This window comes from Sus scrofa, chromosome 11, assembly GCF_054392235.1.
Source record: "Sus scrofa isolate SSC_HxYL_T2T_F1_AM1 chromosome 11, Sscrofa_HxYL_maternal_Yorkshire_Landrace_v2.0, whole genome shotgun sequence".
Lineage (NCBI taxonomy): Eukaryota > Metazoa > Chordata > Mammalia > Artiodactyla > Suidae > Sus > Sus scrofa.
Window position 1 is genome coordinate 4552262 of NC_139393.1, and position 17225 is coordinate 4569486.

At 42.9% G+C, this 17225-nt stretch overlaps 1 protein-coding gene across 27 annotated transcripts in view; it reads right to left on the bottom strand.

The window, feature by feature from the left end:
* Positions 1–17225, bottom strand: part of LOC100625134 (phospholipid-transporting ATPase IB) — a 163028-nt gene that overhangs the window by 69258 nt on the left and 76545 nt on the right. For 25 of the 27 annotated variants that reach the window (XR_014818980.1, XR_014818981.1, XR_014818987.1 and 22 more), the window contains 3 exons: positions 14791–14875; positions 12865–13004; positions 4616–4754 (listed from right to left, as the gene is read on the bottom strand). Coding sequence is in view for 14 of the 27 variants with exons in the window: in XM_084981264.1 (XP_084837390.1) it covers positions 4616–4754; positions 12865–13004; positions 14791–14875 (364 nt within the window). In the remaining 13 variants the exon portion in view is untranslated. The remainder of the gene's footprint in view (positions 1–4615; positions 4755–12864; positions 13005–14790; positions 14876–17225) is intronic. The other 2 variants (XR_014818985.1, XM_084981265.1) reach the window with 1 other exon arrangement.

The following is a 17225-nucleotide window of genomic DNA, read 5'->3' on the forward strand; positions in this document are numbered from 1 at the left end:
CAGAGCCTGTGGATATTTGCTTTGCAAAAAATAAATCAGAGATTCTAAACTTTTCAAAGAATTCTACTAACTTCCTGACATATTTTATTTTAACATCCATGTGTCCACCTACATTGTGTAATAAGTCAGTGATGAATTCAACTGCCTGGATGCTGGCAGCTTCTGTCCCAGTGCTTAGGTTGGAAAGTTAATATTTGTGCAGGGGCTCAGGGACAGAAACCGGACACAGACTCTCAAGCCAGCCTCCCACCACAGGTCCTGGTGCTGCCCCCCAAGGACCCTTCCTCCCTCCCAAAGCCACGCTGCCTCTGCTGGTTGTAGCTAAACAAAGACTAAAAAGTCTCTATGTATTATCATGAAAATGCAAATCAAATCAGTATGCAAGTTCTGAGTGCTTGTCGTACTAAGCATTATATTGCGTGCAAAGGAAGATTTACCACAGTGTGATAAGCCTCTTAAAAGCTAAGGAAACTAACACAAAAGACAACAAACTATATACATTTTTATTGGTAAACCAAATATAACAGTATATGTGCTACTGAGGTCAAGAGGCAGCAGATCCATATCAAATTATGTTATCAGAAAACTCTCAGAAGGTAAGAGAACTAGAAGCTGGTCTTAGAAAATACGCAACAGCAGCAAAAAGCAGTCCTTATTTTCAGCTGTGGCTGTGGACCATAAAAACGGTCCTGACATACTGCTTCCTGACAGTACGCCTCCTGCCAAATCCTTAGGCAATTTTTTTTGGAACTAGTGTCAAGATTATCTACGGTCTTTTAACTGTACCACGTTGGCCAACAATAGCTCCTGGAGAGACGATGGTGATTTAAACTGCAACAACATCCAGAAAGGCAGAAGCTGACACTGACAAAGTCCTCACTGTGCCCGACACACCATCTTAGAATGAGCTTCACAGACCCCCTCTCCTGTCCTCATCACAACCACCTGAGGCATCATGATTATCTCTGTTTCATTCATGAGAAAACGAGGGTTAGAAACGCCCACAAAGGCACCAGCTCATAAATATAGAGGCAGACGATTCAGGCTCTAACCCTGGCTCGTCAACCGCCATGCACTGCCCTTCTCTCCAGAGATGTAAAGACGTCAGCTCTCAGACACAGCTCTCTTGATGGTTCTTCTCTTTGAATCATGCTCCAGCCATTCAAACCCATGAAGGTAACAGGAAAGCTCTCTAACCCAAGGCTATTGCTTTTCTGAGAAAAAGCAAGAGCGCACAAAGCCTCCAAGAAAAATTGTCAGCATAGTCTTCTGTTTATGCCTCACAAAGTTCACTGATTCTGTTTTTCAGCTGGCCTCCTCTGCTGGAGTAGCCTTTAAGGGAAGACAATCTGGACCCGGTCCTAGGAGAGGGTCAGGGGATGATGGCGAGCTGCACTCAGCCAACAGACATGATTTGCTTTGCCCTTGCAATATTTTATGTATTAAACAACAATTATAAATCAGAATACTTCATATCAAAACACAGAATTCCTGATTATCTTTTTAAAACTAAAAACCTGTGCCAATGGTGGATTCTCATTTCCAAAAGGCATGGATGCACTGGCTGCCCCTTCAGGGTCCCCTCTCCAACATGCACGTGTCACCCTTTCCCTACACATACACGGTTGCTCTATCCCCATGACGTGTGTGTTTTGCCCTTTGTTCTAGTCTTGCCTGGTTCTTCCCAATGTTTTCAAGTGCAGCTGTAAGAATCTGTGTCCTTTCTTCTTTAAAGTCCACCACAGTTACTAAACACTTGTTTGAAATGGGGGCAATATAGAAATTACCTAACCCAATTCAGTTATTTTTTTTTTCTTTTTAGGGTCACGCCTGCAGCACATGGAAGTTTCTAGGCTAAGGGTTGAATCGGAGCCACAGCTAGCTGCCAGCCTACACCACAGCCATAGCAATGCCAGATCCAGGTCAACTCTGCAACCTACACCACAGCTTGTGGCAATGCTGGATCCTTAAACCACTGAGCAAGGCCAGGGAGTGAACCTGCACCCTAATGGATATTAGTCAGGTTTTTAACCCACTGGGCCACAACAAGAACTCTTCCAATCCAGTTATTCTGAGCAAAGGGTCCTTCAAGTGAATTGTAGACTTCTGGTAACAAAAATAAATCTCATTCAATAAGGATAAAAGTTCTGCTATTAGGAATAACTGCTATGTCTCATCTAGGCTGGGTTTCAGTCCTGAGCTAAAAAGGCATTTGAAGGCCCAGGTGAAACAAACAGTCTCAGGTAGTGGGCCTGGCAAAGATGTAATTTAGGAAGGTGATGGGAAAGTAATCATGCTTTTTTACGGTGCTGTATTAGCTGAGCCTCTTCACAAGACAATAACTAAATTACTGTGGCCCTTGAGTTTGTGGTTATCAAGAAATCCAGCCAATGACATTAAAGAAGAAATGTGGAAGAGCTAGAAAAAGGAGCAGATAGGCCTGATAGGTTTCCAAATGCTCGTCAGATGGATAAACGAGTGCCTCTGTCACGGCTGGATTCCTTTCGAGAGTCTTTGATCATTATGTTAATATCTAACTTTCATGGAGGACTTGCTAAGGGCTTTGCACCAAACTAAGCTCTTCACAGGGACCACCTCAAAGTAGCCTCTCTTAAAAATGCTACGAGGTAAAAACTATTACTATCTCCATCTTATGGACAAGAAAATCGATGTCAGAAATAACCAACCCTTCACCAACTCTGTTTTCTTCCAGCGACCACCCTACGTCGCTGGTCCCCTTCACAGAAAAAGGTTTTGAAAGAGCCGCCTACACTCTCTGCATCCACATCATTGAGGGCTGACAGATCAACCTAACAAATGCATCCCAAGTTTACAGCTTGGCTCTTGAAAAACGCTGAGGTTAGGGTGCTAACCCTGACACAGTAAAAAACCCACGTAAAACTTTGCAATTAGCCCTCCCCCCTGTGGTTCTGCATCTGCAGATTCAAATAATCCTGTGGTAGAGTAGTATGTACCCCTGAAGAAAATCTGAGTGTCTAAGTGGACCCATGCAGTTCCAATCAGCTGGAGGCCCTCCCCCACATTCCCCACCACACCCTAACACATGTCACCGCCATCCCTTGTTTAGACTTCTAAAAGCCTTTCTGGGTGATGGCCTGGCTTCCGTTCAATCTGTTTCCCCACAAGAGCCAACAGAATGTTTTTTAAACATAAATTAGATCATATCACGCTCCTGCTCGAAACCCTACACATTTCTCACCGTGGCCTGACAAGCCCTCCTCTCTTTTCTCAGCTTTGCCACACTTACTCCAATCCCGCTGGCCTTTCCACTGTTCCTCAAACATGCCAAGCATGTTCCCACAGCAGGGTCCTTGTGCTCGCCCTCCCCTTTGCCTGGAACTTTCCCAAAGCTTGCCCCCTCTTTCCATTTGGATCTCTACCTCAACTGTCACCTCCTTAACACATTTTCTAATTACCCCTCCACCTATGGCTATGACCTGCTTTTATTTTTTATTTTATTTTATTTTATTTTTTTGTCTTTTTGCTATTTCTTGGGCCGCTCCCTCGGCATATGGAGGTTCCCAGGCTAGGGGTCGAATCGGAACTGTAGCCACCGGCCTACGCCAGAGCCACAGCAACGCGGGATCCGAGCCTTGTCTGCAACCTACACCACAGCTCACAGCAACGCCGGATCGTTAACCCACTGAGCAAGGGCAGGGACCGAACCTGCAACCTCATGGTTCCGAGTCGGATTCGTTAACCACTGCGCCACGACGGGAACTCCATGACCTGCTTTTATTATTGTCTTAGCACTTGTTGCAATCATATTACAACAGAGTGACTTGCTTCTTAATTTTCTGTCTTGTCTACTTGGATGTAAGTTCCAGGAGGAAAGAGAATTTATTACTCAATTTTCATTCCCAGATCCTACCATTTTCTGGCGCATAGTAAGTGTTTAGTATTTATTAAATGAATAGAGTAATAAATAAATCAGTAGCGTCATCATTTAAAGGTTTATCTGGCGAGTCATTTTATCTTATGTGTTAATCTAACCAGAGCTGGCTACCGTGATGACCATGGAAAAGACAGTAATTTCAATTCCCTCGCACCAACAAGATCTACGTATCCACAGCTAAGAGTTGATATTTCACCTGCTTTTCTGCCCAACTCAACTCTAACATACAATCGAACAGTTAAATTAAAAAAAAAAAAAACTATAAAGGCAAAGAAGTGGCATCAAAGCTAGGTTAAAAAAAAAAAACAAAAAAACATTAACTGAATATTCTCACTCATGATGAGAACATTTACGAATAAACATACACAATTCAAAGAGAGGTATATACATCACTGGGGGGAAATGCCTTAAGACAACTAACTCCAAGTAGCAAAGAAAAGGAACAAGAAAATACTATTACTCGTGTGGGCATTCTGCAGTTTATATTTCAAGAATGTGAAGGAGAGAGAACAGTTTGCTTGGCTTAGCCTGTTCAAATTCTCTGCCATACGATGGCAAGATTTCATTGTACGACATTTTCCCCAAAGACATATAAAACGATTACTTGTAGGAAGCTCAGCCATACATTTTTAATTGTAGGATATATTTAGGATACATGTACAACCAGATTTAAAAAAAAACATTCTTTATGTCTATTACCTATGTTAACTGCAGTTTCTTCTTTATCACCTGTCAAGAGCCATATTCTTATGTTTGCTTTCAGTAAATTTGCTATTGTCTCGGGAACACGGGCTTGAAGACGATCTTCAATGGCTGTGGCTCCAAGTAGCAGGAACTTCTAGATATTTTTTGAAAGAGGTATTTTTGATTACTAATTAAAGAGTTAAAATATTTTAAGATGGAATAAATAGAGCAAATTTTGACAAAAGATATGTAGTCTAATAATTTATTATGTGAGGTCCCGTATATGTACACGCCACACACACACACACACACACACACACACGTTTCCTTTTTTTTCTTTTTTTTTTTTAAGGCTGCACCTGGGACATTTGGAAGTTCCCAGGCTAGGAGTCAAAGTGGAGCTACAGCTGCTGGCCTACGCCACAGCCACAGCCACGTGGGATCCGAGCCTTGTCTGTGACCTACACCACAGCTCACGGCAACACCGGATCCCCACCCAACTGAGGACTGAACCTGCATCCGCAAGGATACTAGTCAGATTCCTTTCCGCTGGGCCACAACAGGAGCTCCAACACACACACTTGTTTTCTAGTCCTGTCCATTGGTCTGTTTGTTTGTCCCTGTTTCACCACAGCATACAGCAGTGTAGCATGATAGCTAAGAGGTAGGCTGTTGAACTCAGGCCCTAACTCTACAACTTACTGGATATGGGATCATAAGCAAACTACTTAAACCTCTGTTCCTCAGTCTCCTTGTCTATAACTGGACAAGTGGGGAAAAGAAGATTGCTCATGGAATTATTGTGACAGTCAACATCTGGAACATGATGAGAATAATATCTAGCAGGTTATAAATGGTCAATAAATACTATCTATTATTTTAATTACTGTAACCTTAAGGTAAGTCTTGATATCGTTCTCTTCAAAAATTATCATGATAATTCTTAGCCTCCCCCTAATTCTGTATGAATTTTAGAACAAACTTGCCAAGTTCTGTGAAAATTCTGTTGGGAATTTTATGCATTCCTGCACTGCACTGAATTTATAGACTTACTCTGAGGAGAAATGCCACTCTTATTACACTGGTTTTTCCATGTATTATACACCCTTCTACTTACGTAGATCCTAACTTTTGTCCTTATGAAAAATTTCATCATTTTCTCCACAAATTTCTTACCACAGAAGGTTTATTTTATAGTTTTTATTCCTACTGTGAAATATCTCCCTAGAATTGGAGAAACTCAAACAGAGGCTTGAGGGTAGACAAAGCGGTTTACGTAAAGAATAAAGCCAGATGACCTCTCACAATCTGGGATAAAGGTTCAAGGGTATTGTACATTACTATTCATTGCTAAAGTGAAACAAATACATAAGACAAGTTGATTCTGTGCTGACAATTGACATAATTTAATTGAAACACTATAATATGTAAACTGTAAATTACAACTTTAAAATAGTCATAAGGGAGTTCCCCCGTGGCTCAGCAGTTAACAAACCTGTCTAGCATCCATGAGGACGCAGGTTTGATCCCTGGCCTCGCTCAGTGGGTTATGGATCTGGCACTGCCATGCGCTGTGGTGTAGGTCAAAGACGCAGCTCGGGTCTGGCATTGCTGTGGCTGTGGCATAGGCCAGAGGCTACAGCTCTGATTTGACTTCTAGCCTGGGAACCTCCACATGCCGCGGGGGCAGCCCTAAAGAGACAAAAAGACAAAAAACAATAAAAAATAAAAATAAATAAAATAGTCATAAAGTTTTCAGTCTTCTCAGTGACACGCCGAATTTTTTCAATGCTAAATACTGAAGTCATACTGATCACACTAGACCTCTACTTCCATTGTTCTACTTTTGTGTCAATTCTGCTATACTTTCAAAATATTTCTATATTAAAACTTTGATTTTGGAGTTCCTGTCGTGGCTCAGTGGTGAACGAATCCGACTAGGAACCATGAGGATGCATGTTCGATCCCTGGCCTCACTCAGTGGGTTAAGGATCCGGCGTGGCCGTGAGCTGTGGTGTAGGTCGCCGATGCAGCTCGGATCTGGCGTTGCTGTGGCTCTGGTGTAGGCCGGCAGCTGCAGCTCCAATTAGACCCCTAGCCTGGGAACCTCCATATGCCACAGGAGCGGCCCAAGAAATGGCAAAAAGACTAAAAAAGAAAAAGAAAAAACTTTGATTTTAACGTAAAATTTCTCACAACTAGCAAAAAGTATATTTTAGTAATGATTTATGAAATGTGACACAGATATGAAACATGGATTGTATTTTTTAAGAGAGAACTTTAAAAGTTTTTATGATAAAAACACTCAACTAATCAGGAATAAAAGAGATCCTTTTCAACCTGATAAGCAATGTTTATGAAGACCCACAGTTAGCATCCTACTTAATGGAAAAGACTAGATGCTTTCATCTTGAGATCATGAAAAAGACAAGCGTGTCCACCGGTTCTAGTCAGCATTGTTCTGGAAGTTCTAGCCAGGGCGATTAGGCAAGAAAAAGAAATAAAGGAATCCAAAATGAAAACTAAGCAGTAAAGCTATCTCTCTTCCCAGGTGACATGACTTTGTATGTAGAAAACCCTAAAGAATCCTCTAAAAATGATTGGAACTAATAAGTTCAACAAGTTTGCAGGATACATGTTCAATATTCAAAAATTAATTATATTTCTGTATACCTGCCATGAGCAACCCAAAGAATGAAATTAAGAAAACAATCCCATTTACAATATAATAGCATCAAAAAGAATAAAATACCCAGGAGTAAATTTAACATAAAAGTGCAGCATTTATATTTGTTGCTGTTCTGGCTGCAGTGCACAGTGGCATAATGTAGGATCTCAGTTCCCAGACCAAGGATTCAAGCAGGGCCGCAGCGGTGAAAGCACTGAATCCTAACCACTAGGCCACCAGGGAACTCCCAACAATATTTATGCTTCTAAAACAACTAAAAATTGTTCAAAGTAATTAAAGAAGAGCTAAACAGTTTATAAACATCTCACGTTACGAATTGGAAGACTTAATAGAGGCAAAAATGACAATATTCCCCAAATTGATCTATAGATTCAACACAATTGCTATCAGAATCCCAGCTGATTTCTTTTCAGAAACTGACCAACTGACCTTAAAATTCACATGAAATTTCAAAGAACCTGAAAATTTCAAAGAATCCAACACCATCTTTAAATAGGATAAGTGAAGAATCACACTTCCTGATTCCAAAATTTATTACAAAAAATAGTAACTAAGATAGTGTGATACTGTCAGAAGGATAGAAATACAGATTATACAATGGAAGTTAGAGTCCAAAAATAAATCCTTGTGTCTATGGTTAAATAATTTTCAACAAAACTGCTAAGATAATTCAAAACAGAAGAATGGACTTTTCAACAATTAGTTCAGGGACCACTGGAGAGTCACTTACAAAAGAGAAAGAAATAGTAAATAATTGAAAAAATTATTGCTGATAATTTTTTTCAAAATTAATGAAAGACATCCAGCCTCAGACCCAGAAACTCGGAGAACACCAATCATGATAAATACCAACAATCTAAACCTACTCAAACTGCTTTCAAGAGAAAAATCCTGAAAGAAGTTAGAGAGGAAAAAAAGAACCCTTACCTATAGAATAAGGATAATAATTACATTGAACTTCTCTTCCAAAACCGTGAAAGCAAGAGCAGAATGGAGTGAAATAATTAAAGTGTTAAAAGAAAAAAAATACCAGCCTAGGGAGTTCCCGTGGCGGCACAGTGGGTTAAGGATCCGGCGTTGTCTCTGCGGAGGCGAAGGTGTGATCTGCAGCCCAACGCAGTGGGTTAACTGTCACAAATGCACCGTAGTAATAAGCGAGTTAACAACAAGGGAAAGTCTGTGCAAGGGGGAGAGAGGGTCATATGGGGATTATGCGTACCTTCTGTTCATTTTTTTTCTGTAAACCTAAAACTATTCTAAAAAATAAAGGCATTAATTTTCTGAATGGTCAAGGGATTCTGACAGACATTTCTCCAAAGAAGATACATGAAAAGATGTTCAACATCCTTGACCATTGCAAACTGAGATCACAGTGAGGGACCACTTTGTACCCCTAGGACGGATGTAGTCGGTTACAGATGGTAACAAGCATTAAATGATGAGGTGGAGCAACTGGAACCCTCACACGCTGGGGGTAGAAATGTAGAATGTTCCATCCATTTTGGAAAATAGTTAGGCAGCTAACTATTGCCTCAGTAGGTTAAACAGAGAGTTACCATGGGGGGCGGGGGGCGACCCAGAAATTCTACTCATAGATCTACTCCCAAAATAAATGAAAGAAAGTGTCCATGTGAAAGCTTGCGTGTAACGCTTTCAGCAACACTATTCATAACAGCCAAGTGGAACAACCCAAATGTCCATCAGCACATGAACGGATACACAAACTGCATATCCTCACAATATTATCTGCAGTTGAACAGGAATGCGTCTCGTCACTTACGACGGAGCGCGATAATGGGAGAAAGAAGAATGTATACATGTATGTGTAACTGGGTCACCCTGCTGTACAGGAGGGAAAAAACTGTACTGGGGAAAGAACAGTAAACAAAAAATTTTTTAAATAGAAAAGGAATGAAGTACTCATGCCTGCTACAACACGGACTAATCCTGAGAACAGTAAGATAAGTGAAAGAAACACGTCGCTAAGGCCACATGTTGTATGATTCCATTTACCTGAAAGATCCAGAAGAAGAAAACTTATAGAGACTGAAAGTAAGTCAGGGTTGCACAGGGCTGGGTGAGAGAACGGGGGTACACTAGACAGTGAACAGGAATGGATACGGGTTGGGGGGGAACACAAATCACCATTTCCAGGTGTATAGTACGTATGGCTGTAAAACCGTGAATGTACCAAAACCACTTCAGATGGGTGACCTGTATGGTATGTGCGTTACATCTCAATAAGGCTACCACATTTTGTTTAAAGAAAGGAATGTTTCAAAGGAGCTACGAGGCCAAGGAGCCTCAGAATCAAGTCTAATTTAGTCAATTTACTAATTCATACTTTACCAATGGCGCACTCTTGGTAGCATGAGGGTTAATTACTTGAGCACTTGCACTCTGAATCACGCTGTTCTCGACTGCAATCCAAATGCAGACATCGTCTTTCTTACCTTTACTCATCGAGCAAGAAAGTTAAAGTCTTATGAATCCCCAAAGGGAAAATGTTCAAGAAGCCGAGGCGTGCTACTGGCCTGAAGAGCCAGGAAGAGGGGCAGACGATACTCCTCTAACGGAAAACAAGCAGGGCCGTGCCCATACGCATGGAATTCCTAAGAGCTGATTGCACAGAGCGGGTCGATCCCACACTCTTTGGTGTCAGACTCCAATGCTTACCTGCAGGTGTGCAGAAAGCAGCTGTGTAACTATAACTAATACGACATCAGCTAGAAGTGTGGCAATTAACACAGCCATGAGGCGGATGGTTAGACAGATCCTGTAGTGGCTAACACAAAATAAGAAACACGACAACAGAAGGACAAGACTCTTAGCTTTTGTAGATGCCATGCAGGTGTTCCAGGCCTAGAAAGAGTCCATCACATAGATTTTTTTTTTATTTTATTTTATTTTATTCATTTATTTTGTCTTTTGTCCTTTTAGGGCCACGCCTGAGTCATATGGAGGTTCCCAGGCTAAGGGTCTAATCGGAGTTGTAGCCGCCGGCCTACTCCACAGCCACAGCAATGCCAGATCCAAGCCATGTCTGCGACCTACACCACAGCTCAGGGCAACACTGCATTCTTAACCCACTGAGCGAGGCCAGGGATCAAACATGCAACCTCATGGTTCCTAGTCAGATTCATTTCCACTGCACCACAATAGGAACTCCACATAGATTTTTTTAAAAAGCAAAATTAAAGTCAAGGATCATAATTTTTGGCTCTTAGAGCTTGAAAGGTATATCTTTTAAGAAAATCCAATTCCTGGAGTTCCCGTGGTGGTGCAGTGGTTAACGAATCCGACTGGGAACCATGAGGAAGCAGGTTCGATCCCTGCCCTTGCTCAGTGGGTTAAGGATCCGGCGTTGCCGTGAGCTGTGGTGTAGGTTACAGACGCGGCTCGGATCCCGAGTTGCTGTGGCTCTGGCGTAGGCCGGTGGCTACAGCTGCGATTCAACCCCTAGCCTGGGAACCTCCATATGCTGCAGAAGCAGCCCAAGAAATGGCAAAAAGACCCAAAAAAAGAAAAAAAAAAGAAAACCCAATTCCTTCTGATAAGAACCTATGTAGACTGAATGATCCTGTCTTCTCCCACTTGCCCTGACCTGGAGGGTCTTTTTTATGGGGTACCCTTCAGTGGGGTACCAAGTTCCCCAGGCAGGTCTCCCCCGTGGAGCTGTACTGAGTAGGGAGGTCGAGTCTCCCTCCCTCCTGAGGTCTGCCCTGCCTGACTCAGCGCCAGGAGCTCCTCACTCCTGGGTGAGCTGGAAACCACGCCGCGGAGTAAAGGGAGACATGAATGAACACATCTGCCAATGACCTGTGTGATTTCAGCATCACAGGGCCCGATCGTGTGCATAAATGACAGGGCTAAAACTCCTCTCATTCACACTAAACAGAGACAGTCAGTATTTTTGATTCTTTTTTTTTTTTTTTTTTCCTGTCTTTTTGCCATTTCTAGGGCCAGTCCTGTGGCATATGGAGGTTCCCAGGCTAGGGGTCCAATCGGAGCTGTAGCCGCCGGCCTACACCAGAGACACAGCAACGCAGGATCCTAGCCACATCTTCGACCTACACCACAGCTCACGGCAATGCTCGGTCCTTAACCCACTGAGCAGGGCCAGGGATCGCATCCGTATCCTCATGGATACCAGTCGGATTCGTTAACCACTGAGCCACGACAGGAACTCCAGTATTTTTCATTCTTGCACTTCTTACCCTCATAGTCATTAGGAGAAAAAAATGCAGTATTTTGTCAAATAGTATGAGTCTGCTTTGTTAATGTGTCTAAGACAGTAGATTTCCACCCAGACTTTTAAAGCACTAAAAGGTGCTCATTGGCAGCTCTGGGTATACAGATGCTGAGTGATCACCGTGCATGAAGGCTAGGGCGTCGGTGTGAGGCTAGGTTAGGTTCCTAATCTTTTGATATTCAACTTTGAAAAAAAAAAGATGGGGGAGTTCCCGTCGTGGCGCAGTGGTTAACGAATCCGACTAGGAACCATGAGGTTGCGGGTTCGGTCCCTGCCCTTGCTCAGTGGGTTAAAGATCCAGCGTTGCCGTGAGCTGTGGTGTAGGTTGCAGACACGGCTCGGATCCTGCGTTGCTGTGCCTCTGGTGTAGGCTGGTGGCTACAGCTCCGATTGGACCCCTAGCCTGGGAACCTCCATATGCCGCGGGAGCGGCCCAAAGAAATAGCAAAAAGACCAAAAAAAAAAAAAAAAAAAAAAAAAAAAAAAAAAAAAAAAAAGATGGACCCAACGGTGTAAAAAACAAACAAGCAAAAACCCCTTTAGCCTAAATCTGTTCTGGACAAGCTGCAGGAATGAGATGCAGAGTCATGGACCAAACGGCAAGAGACACCAAGCCAAGAAATTAAGACAAAAGTTGACCCAGGACCCGTGAAACCCCTGAAGCCTCAGCTGAAATTCCCAGGGACCCTCAAGGGACACCTGACAGCCCAGGATGCATGAGATTCCCCTGGAAAAGTAACGGGCAGAGAACAGAGGGCAGGGTTACACGTGTACCCATCCACATAAGAAAACCATCAAGTAAGTAATCAAGGATGAAAACAGAATATCCAGTGATGGGAAACAAGTCCCAACTCACCACAGTGAAGATTTCAGGATTCAAGCAGTACTTTCATGAGAAAAATTCCAGGGGGATTTTTACTCGTAATTTTTATAGGAAAAATTTCTGTGTGGTAAATACATACAATTCAATACATTCAATACACATGTATGAAGAGAACTTAGTCGCTAGCCCAACTTTACAGATGACTGTCATTTATCATTTTAGCCTACTTCTCTACAATAAACAGGTATTTCTTCTGAAATGGGAATAGTTATACCAGGACAAGAAGATTGAAGTGACCAGGATATGATTCAAAAGAGGGAGAAATACCTGAATATTTTAAAAGATGTTTTATGAATTTTCAATGCCGTAAGACAGATGCATACTTCTGGAAAAAAATTTAAATGGAGCTTTTTAAATGCCATCAAGTTAGGTGTACACGGATAAGTGCGTTTCCTTCACACGTGTGTCCTGGCACGTAGACTGCACGTGGGGTGCGTTACCTTTTCAATAGTGTCATAACAGTGTTCCAGACTTTGAGCTCTGTCTTGGACGACTGTACAGACTTCCTCGTACATCGCCAGCCACTGCTGATACTCCAGCTCCGTTAAATCTATGTAGGCAATACAGAGAGTTCTCAGACCTGCAGCAAAGACATGACCTGGTCAAGCGTCCCGTGATCCGGGAGGAGGAGAGAAGCTGAAAACGACATGCACAAGCGTTGCAGTGGCCCCGGCTGAGCTGCAGGGCCTCCTTCCTGCTCCTCCCTCCGCCCCTGCCCCCAGCTCCCCTCGGCAGCCCTGCTGGGCCTCTTCCTTCCCAGCCCTGGGACTGGCTCTTCCCTCTTCCTGCAGGACCTGCCCCTGGAGCCACCCCAGTCTCTGCCGACTCTCCCACCCAGTCTCTGCCAACTCTGCCGCCTGGGCCTACACGCAGAGCGCCCCGGCTCCGCTCCCTCCACCCTGCTGACTCTCCCTCCTCAGCACTCGTCTATTCCAGGCATCACCTATTCTAGGCACATTCCTGCAGGGCGTGAGCTTTCGATGTTTTGTTCATTTGTGCCCTGGAAACTGCGAACAGTGCATGGCACTTTAGGAGCCCCATCAACCATTTGTTGAATGAAGGAAAGAAATGAAGCTTCAGTTTCCAGGTTCAAGGCGAGCCCCTCAGATCGCTAAACTAACAGAAAACTAATTTAACTCCCATTTTGCAAGGACGCGTCTGAAAAAATGTTTTAACCAGACTATAATGTTTTAGGCTAACTCCTTACAAAACACTCAAATACTTGAGGATTCCCTAGGGGAAAAAAAGCTCTCTGCAGAAGAGTTACAAAAGTTGTTATTCTGTTTTGAGCTCAATTATAATAGAGTTCCTGTATGTTTCTACCTACTGTAGTCGGTCTACAGCACAGACAGATTTTCTGATGGCAGGAAAAGGCCCAAAGTGCAACCTCACAAATACCTATACTTTCAGACAAGACACATATGTGTACAGGAGGTAACAGCTTATAAACGAAGGAGAGAAAGCGGGCTACAGGTTCAAGGTGTTATTAGCTTTACCCTTACATGATATGACACCTTACTTTTCAAAGCTTCTAGAAATCTTTCCATGGATGTTGTTCTTATTCAAAACTCACTCATGGAATTTTATTTCCTCAAGAGTGGATGATAAGTCAAAATCAGAAGGCTAACAAGACAGCAGCAGGGAAACATCAATTATGTGAGCATTCTAAGGCACAGGCACAAAACAACTAACTGCAAAATACACAACACAAACCAGAGAAGCCACCCTTCTTCTCCAACTATGGGCGCAGTTCCTACTATATCTTGACTAAAAAGTAACACTTAGCTAATAGAAACAGGTAAGAGACTAAAGACATTGCTCTAGTAATAAAAGAAGAGCCTCACAGCAGCAACATACAGTTTACTGCTTGGGCATAAGCACAAGGTACTGTTGGAGATGGAAAAAAGGAGGGTTTGTTTGGGGAGCCATTTATTTTTAAGCCAGTGGGAGACACACAAGGTCACCCTTACAGCAAGCTCCACCTCGCCCACTACGGGCCCCAACAAGCACTGAGGCTACAATTTCAACATTAAAGAACAGCATTATAGGAGTTCCCAGCGTGGCACAGCGGAAACAAATCCAACGAGGAACCATGAGGTTGCAGGCTCGATTCCTGGCCTTGCTCAGTGGGTTAAAGATCCAGCGTTGCCGTGAGCTGTGGTGTAGGTGGCAGACGAAGCTCCGATCCCGCGTTGCTATGGCTGTGGTGTAGGCCGGTGGCTACAGCTCCAAATGAACCCCTAGCCTGGGAACCTCCATATGCCGTGGATGTGGCCCTAAAAAAGCAAAGCAAAAAAAAAAAAAAAAAAAAAAAAAAAAGAACAGCATTACAGAAGGGAAGCATATTCTAAACAATTTTCACTTGCCTTCTCTGGCAAAACTTTCCAGATGCGTTAATGTCTCCTTTACAAAGAGAGAATCTTCTGAAAGTCTCTCATAAATCACCGAATCCTACAGAAAACAAAACACCATGATTAACACCTTATCCAAGCCTGATGATCTGAATTCTAAATGCCATTTTCTAATTTTACTGTTACATCTAACAGATGTGAAGGAGCCCAGGCAGCCCCCGTGAAGGCACAATTCCAGAAAAAATACGACACAGAGAGAGGAACAGAGACAAGGATGACAGCGGGTTTCTCTTTGAGACAACGCAAGTGAGAAGCCAGTGAAGCAAAATCTTTACACACTGAAGGAAGAAGTGCTCAGCCTAGACCTCTACCCTCATCAAAAATTCATTTCAAAGGTCAGGGGAAAAAGAAGATGAGATAGAGATTTTTTTTCCAACTTAGACTGAAAAAATTTATCAGCAACAGATCCAGGCTACAAGATATGGTAAAGGAATTTCTTCAGATAAAAGGTCACTATACCACATGGGAATGTGGGTCTGAAGATAAAATGGTATTGACGTGAGCATACATATATACATTATTTTTCCTGTTACCCAAGTCTTTTTTTTTTTTTTTTTTTTTTTTTTTTTTGGTCTTTTTACCTTTTCTAGGGCCGCTTCCTGTGGCATATGGTGGTTCCCAGGCTAGGGGTCTAATTGGAACTGTAGCCGCCGGCCTACTCCAGAGCCACAGCAACACGGGATCCGAGCCGCGTCTGCCACCTACACCACAACTCACAGCAATGCCAGGTCCTTAACCCACTGAGCGAGGCCAGGGATCGAACCCGCAACCTCATGGCTCCTAGTCGGATTCATTAACCACTGCGCCATGACGGGAACTCCACCCAAGTCTTTTAATTGAAAAATAATTGACTGCTTGAACAAAATTGATAACCACGTAGTGTGGCATTTACAACATCTGTAAAATTAAAATGTATGACAACATTGTTGAGTTTCTGCTGTGGCACAGCAGGATCTGCAGCATCTCTGCAGTGCCAGTATACAGGTTCAATCCCTGGCCTAGTACGGTAGGTTAAGGATCGGTGTTGCTGCAGCTGTGGCACAGGCTGCAACGAAGGCTCAGATCTGATCTTTCGCCCAGGAACTCCATATGCTGCAGGGTGGCAAAAAAAATGCATGAGCACAAAAAAAAACCAGTAGGTCTGCATACACATGACAAAAGTGCAAAGGTAATGCAGCAGAGAAAGAACAGACATGGTGTGAAAAATTAGATCTATTCAGATGTAAAAAATGAACTTCTAGTCTTGCCTCAAACCACATGCACAAATTACTCAAGATTCCTCAGAAATAAGTAGAAAACCTAAAACCATAAAAGGAAAAAACATAGGATAAAATCTTTGTGACCTTGAATTAAGCAAAAATCTCTTGAGATGTGACACTAAAAGCATGACTCATAAAGGAACAGACTGGTACATTGGACGTGATCAAAATTACTAACGTCTATTCTTCAAAAGACACTCTTAAGGGAATGAAAAGTAAGCCATAGGCTGTGTGATAACCTTTGTAAATCAAATATCTGATAAAGGACTTGTATCTAAAATAAATAAACAGGGAGTTCCCATCATGGCACAGTGGTTAACGAATCCGACTAGGAACCATGAGGTTGCGGGTTCAGTCCCTGGCCTCACTCAGTGGGTTAAGGATCCAGTGTCGCCGTGAGCTGTGGTGTAGGTCACAGACACAGCTCAGATCTGGCGTTGCTGTGGCTGTGGTGTAGGTGGGCAGCAACAGCTCCGGCTAGACCCCTAGCCTGGGAACCTCCATGTGCTGCAGGTGCAGCCCTAAAAAGACAGTAAAGTAAAAAGTAAAGTAAAAAACAACCTTGAAATTCAATAGGGAGAAAAAGTTATTTTAAAAAAATGGCCAAAGGGTTAAACAGACATTTTCACAAGGAAGATAGGTGGACGACGGTGTGCAGAGGAGCTGACAGAGCAGGTGGAGACCGCTATCCTTAGAAAGACCAACTTGCAAAGTTGGCCCTTGGCTGGTAAACAATTCTCTAAATAAGTGACACCAACTTCCCCTGTGGGACTCCCATGGGATCCCTCTGAACATAACCCACGTCTTTTTCCTTGGTGACCCAGCTCATACCCTTCCTACATTACTGTAATAAATCTCAGCCAGGAGCACAACCAGGTCTGAGTCCCATGAATCCTTTCAGAGATTCACTGAAAGCACAGAGGTGGTCTTGGGAATCCCCATCGCAGGGGGCAAACACCTGAAAAGCTGTTTGCCGTCAGTCAGCATGGAAACATAAATTAAATTCACAATGAGATACCACACACCTATTAGAAGGGCAAAATTAAAAAGACTAACTATGCCAAATGTTGGTGACAATTGCTGGTAAGAATGTAACCATAATTTGGTGGTTTCTTAAGCTGAAATACACCT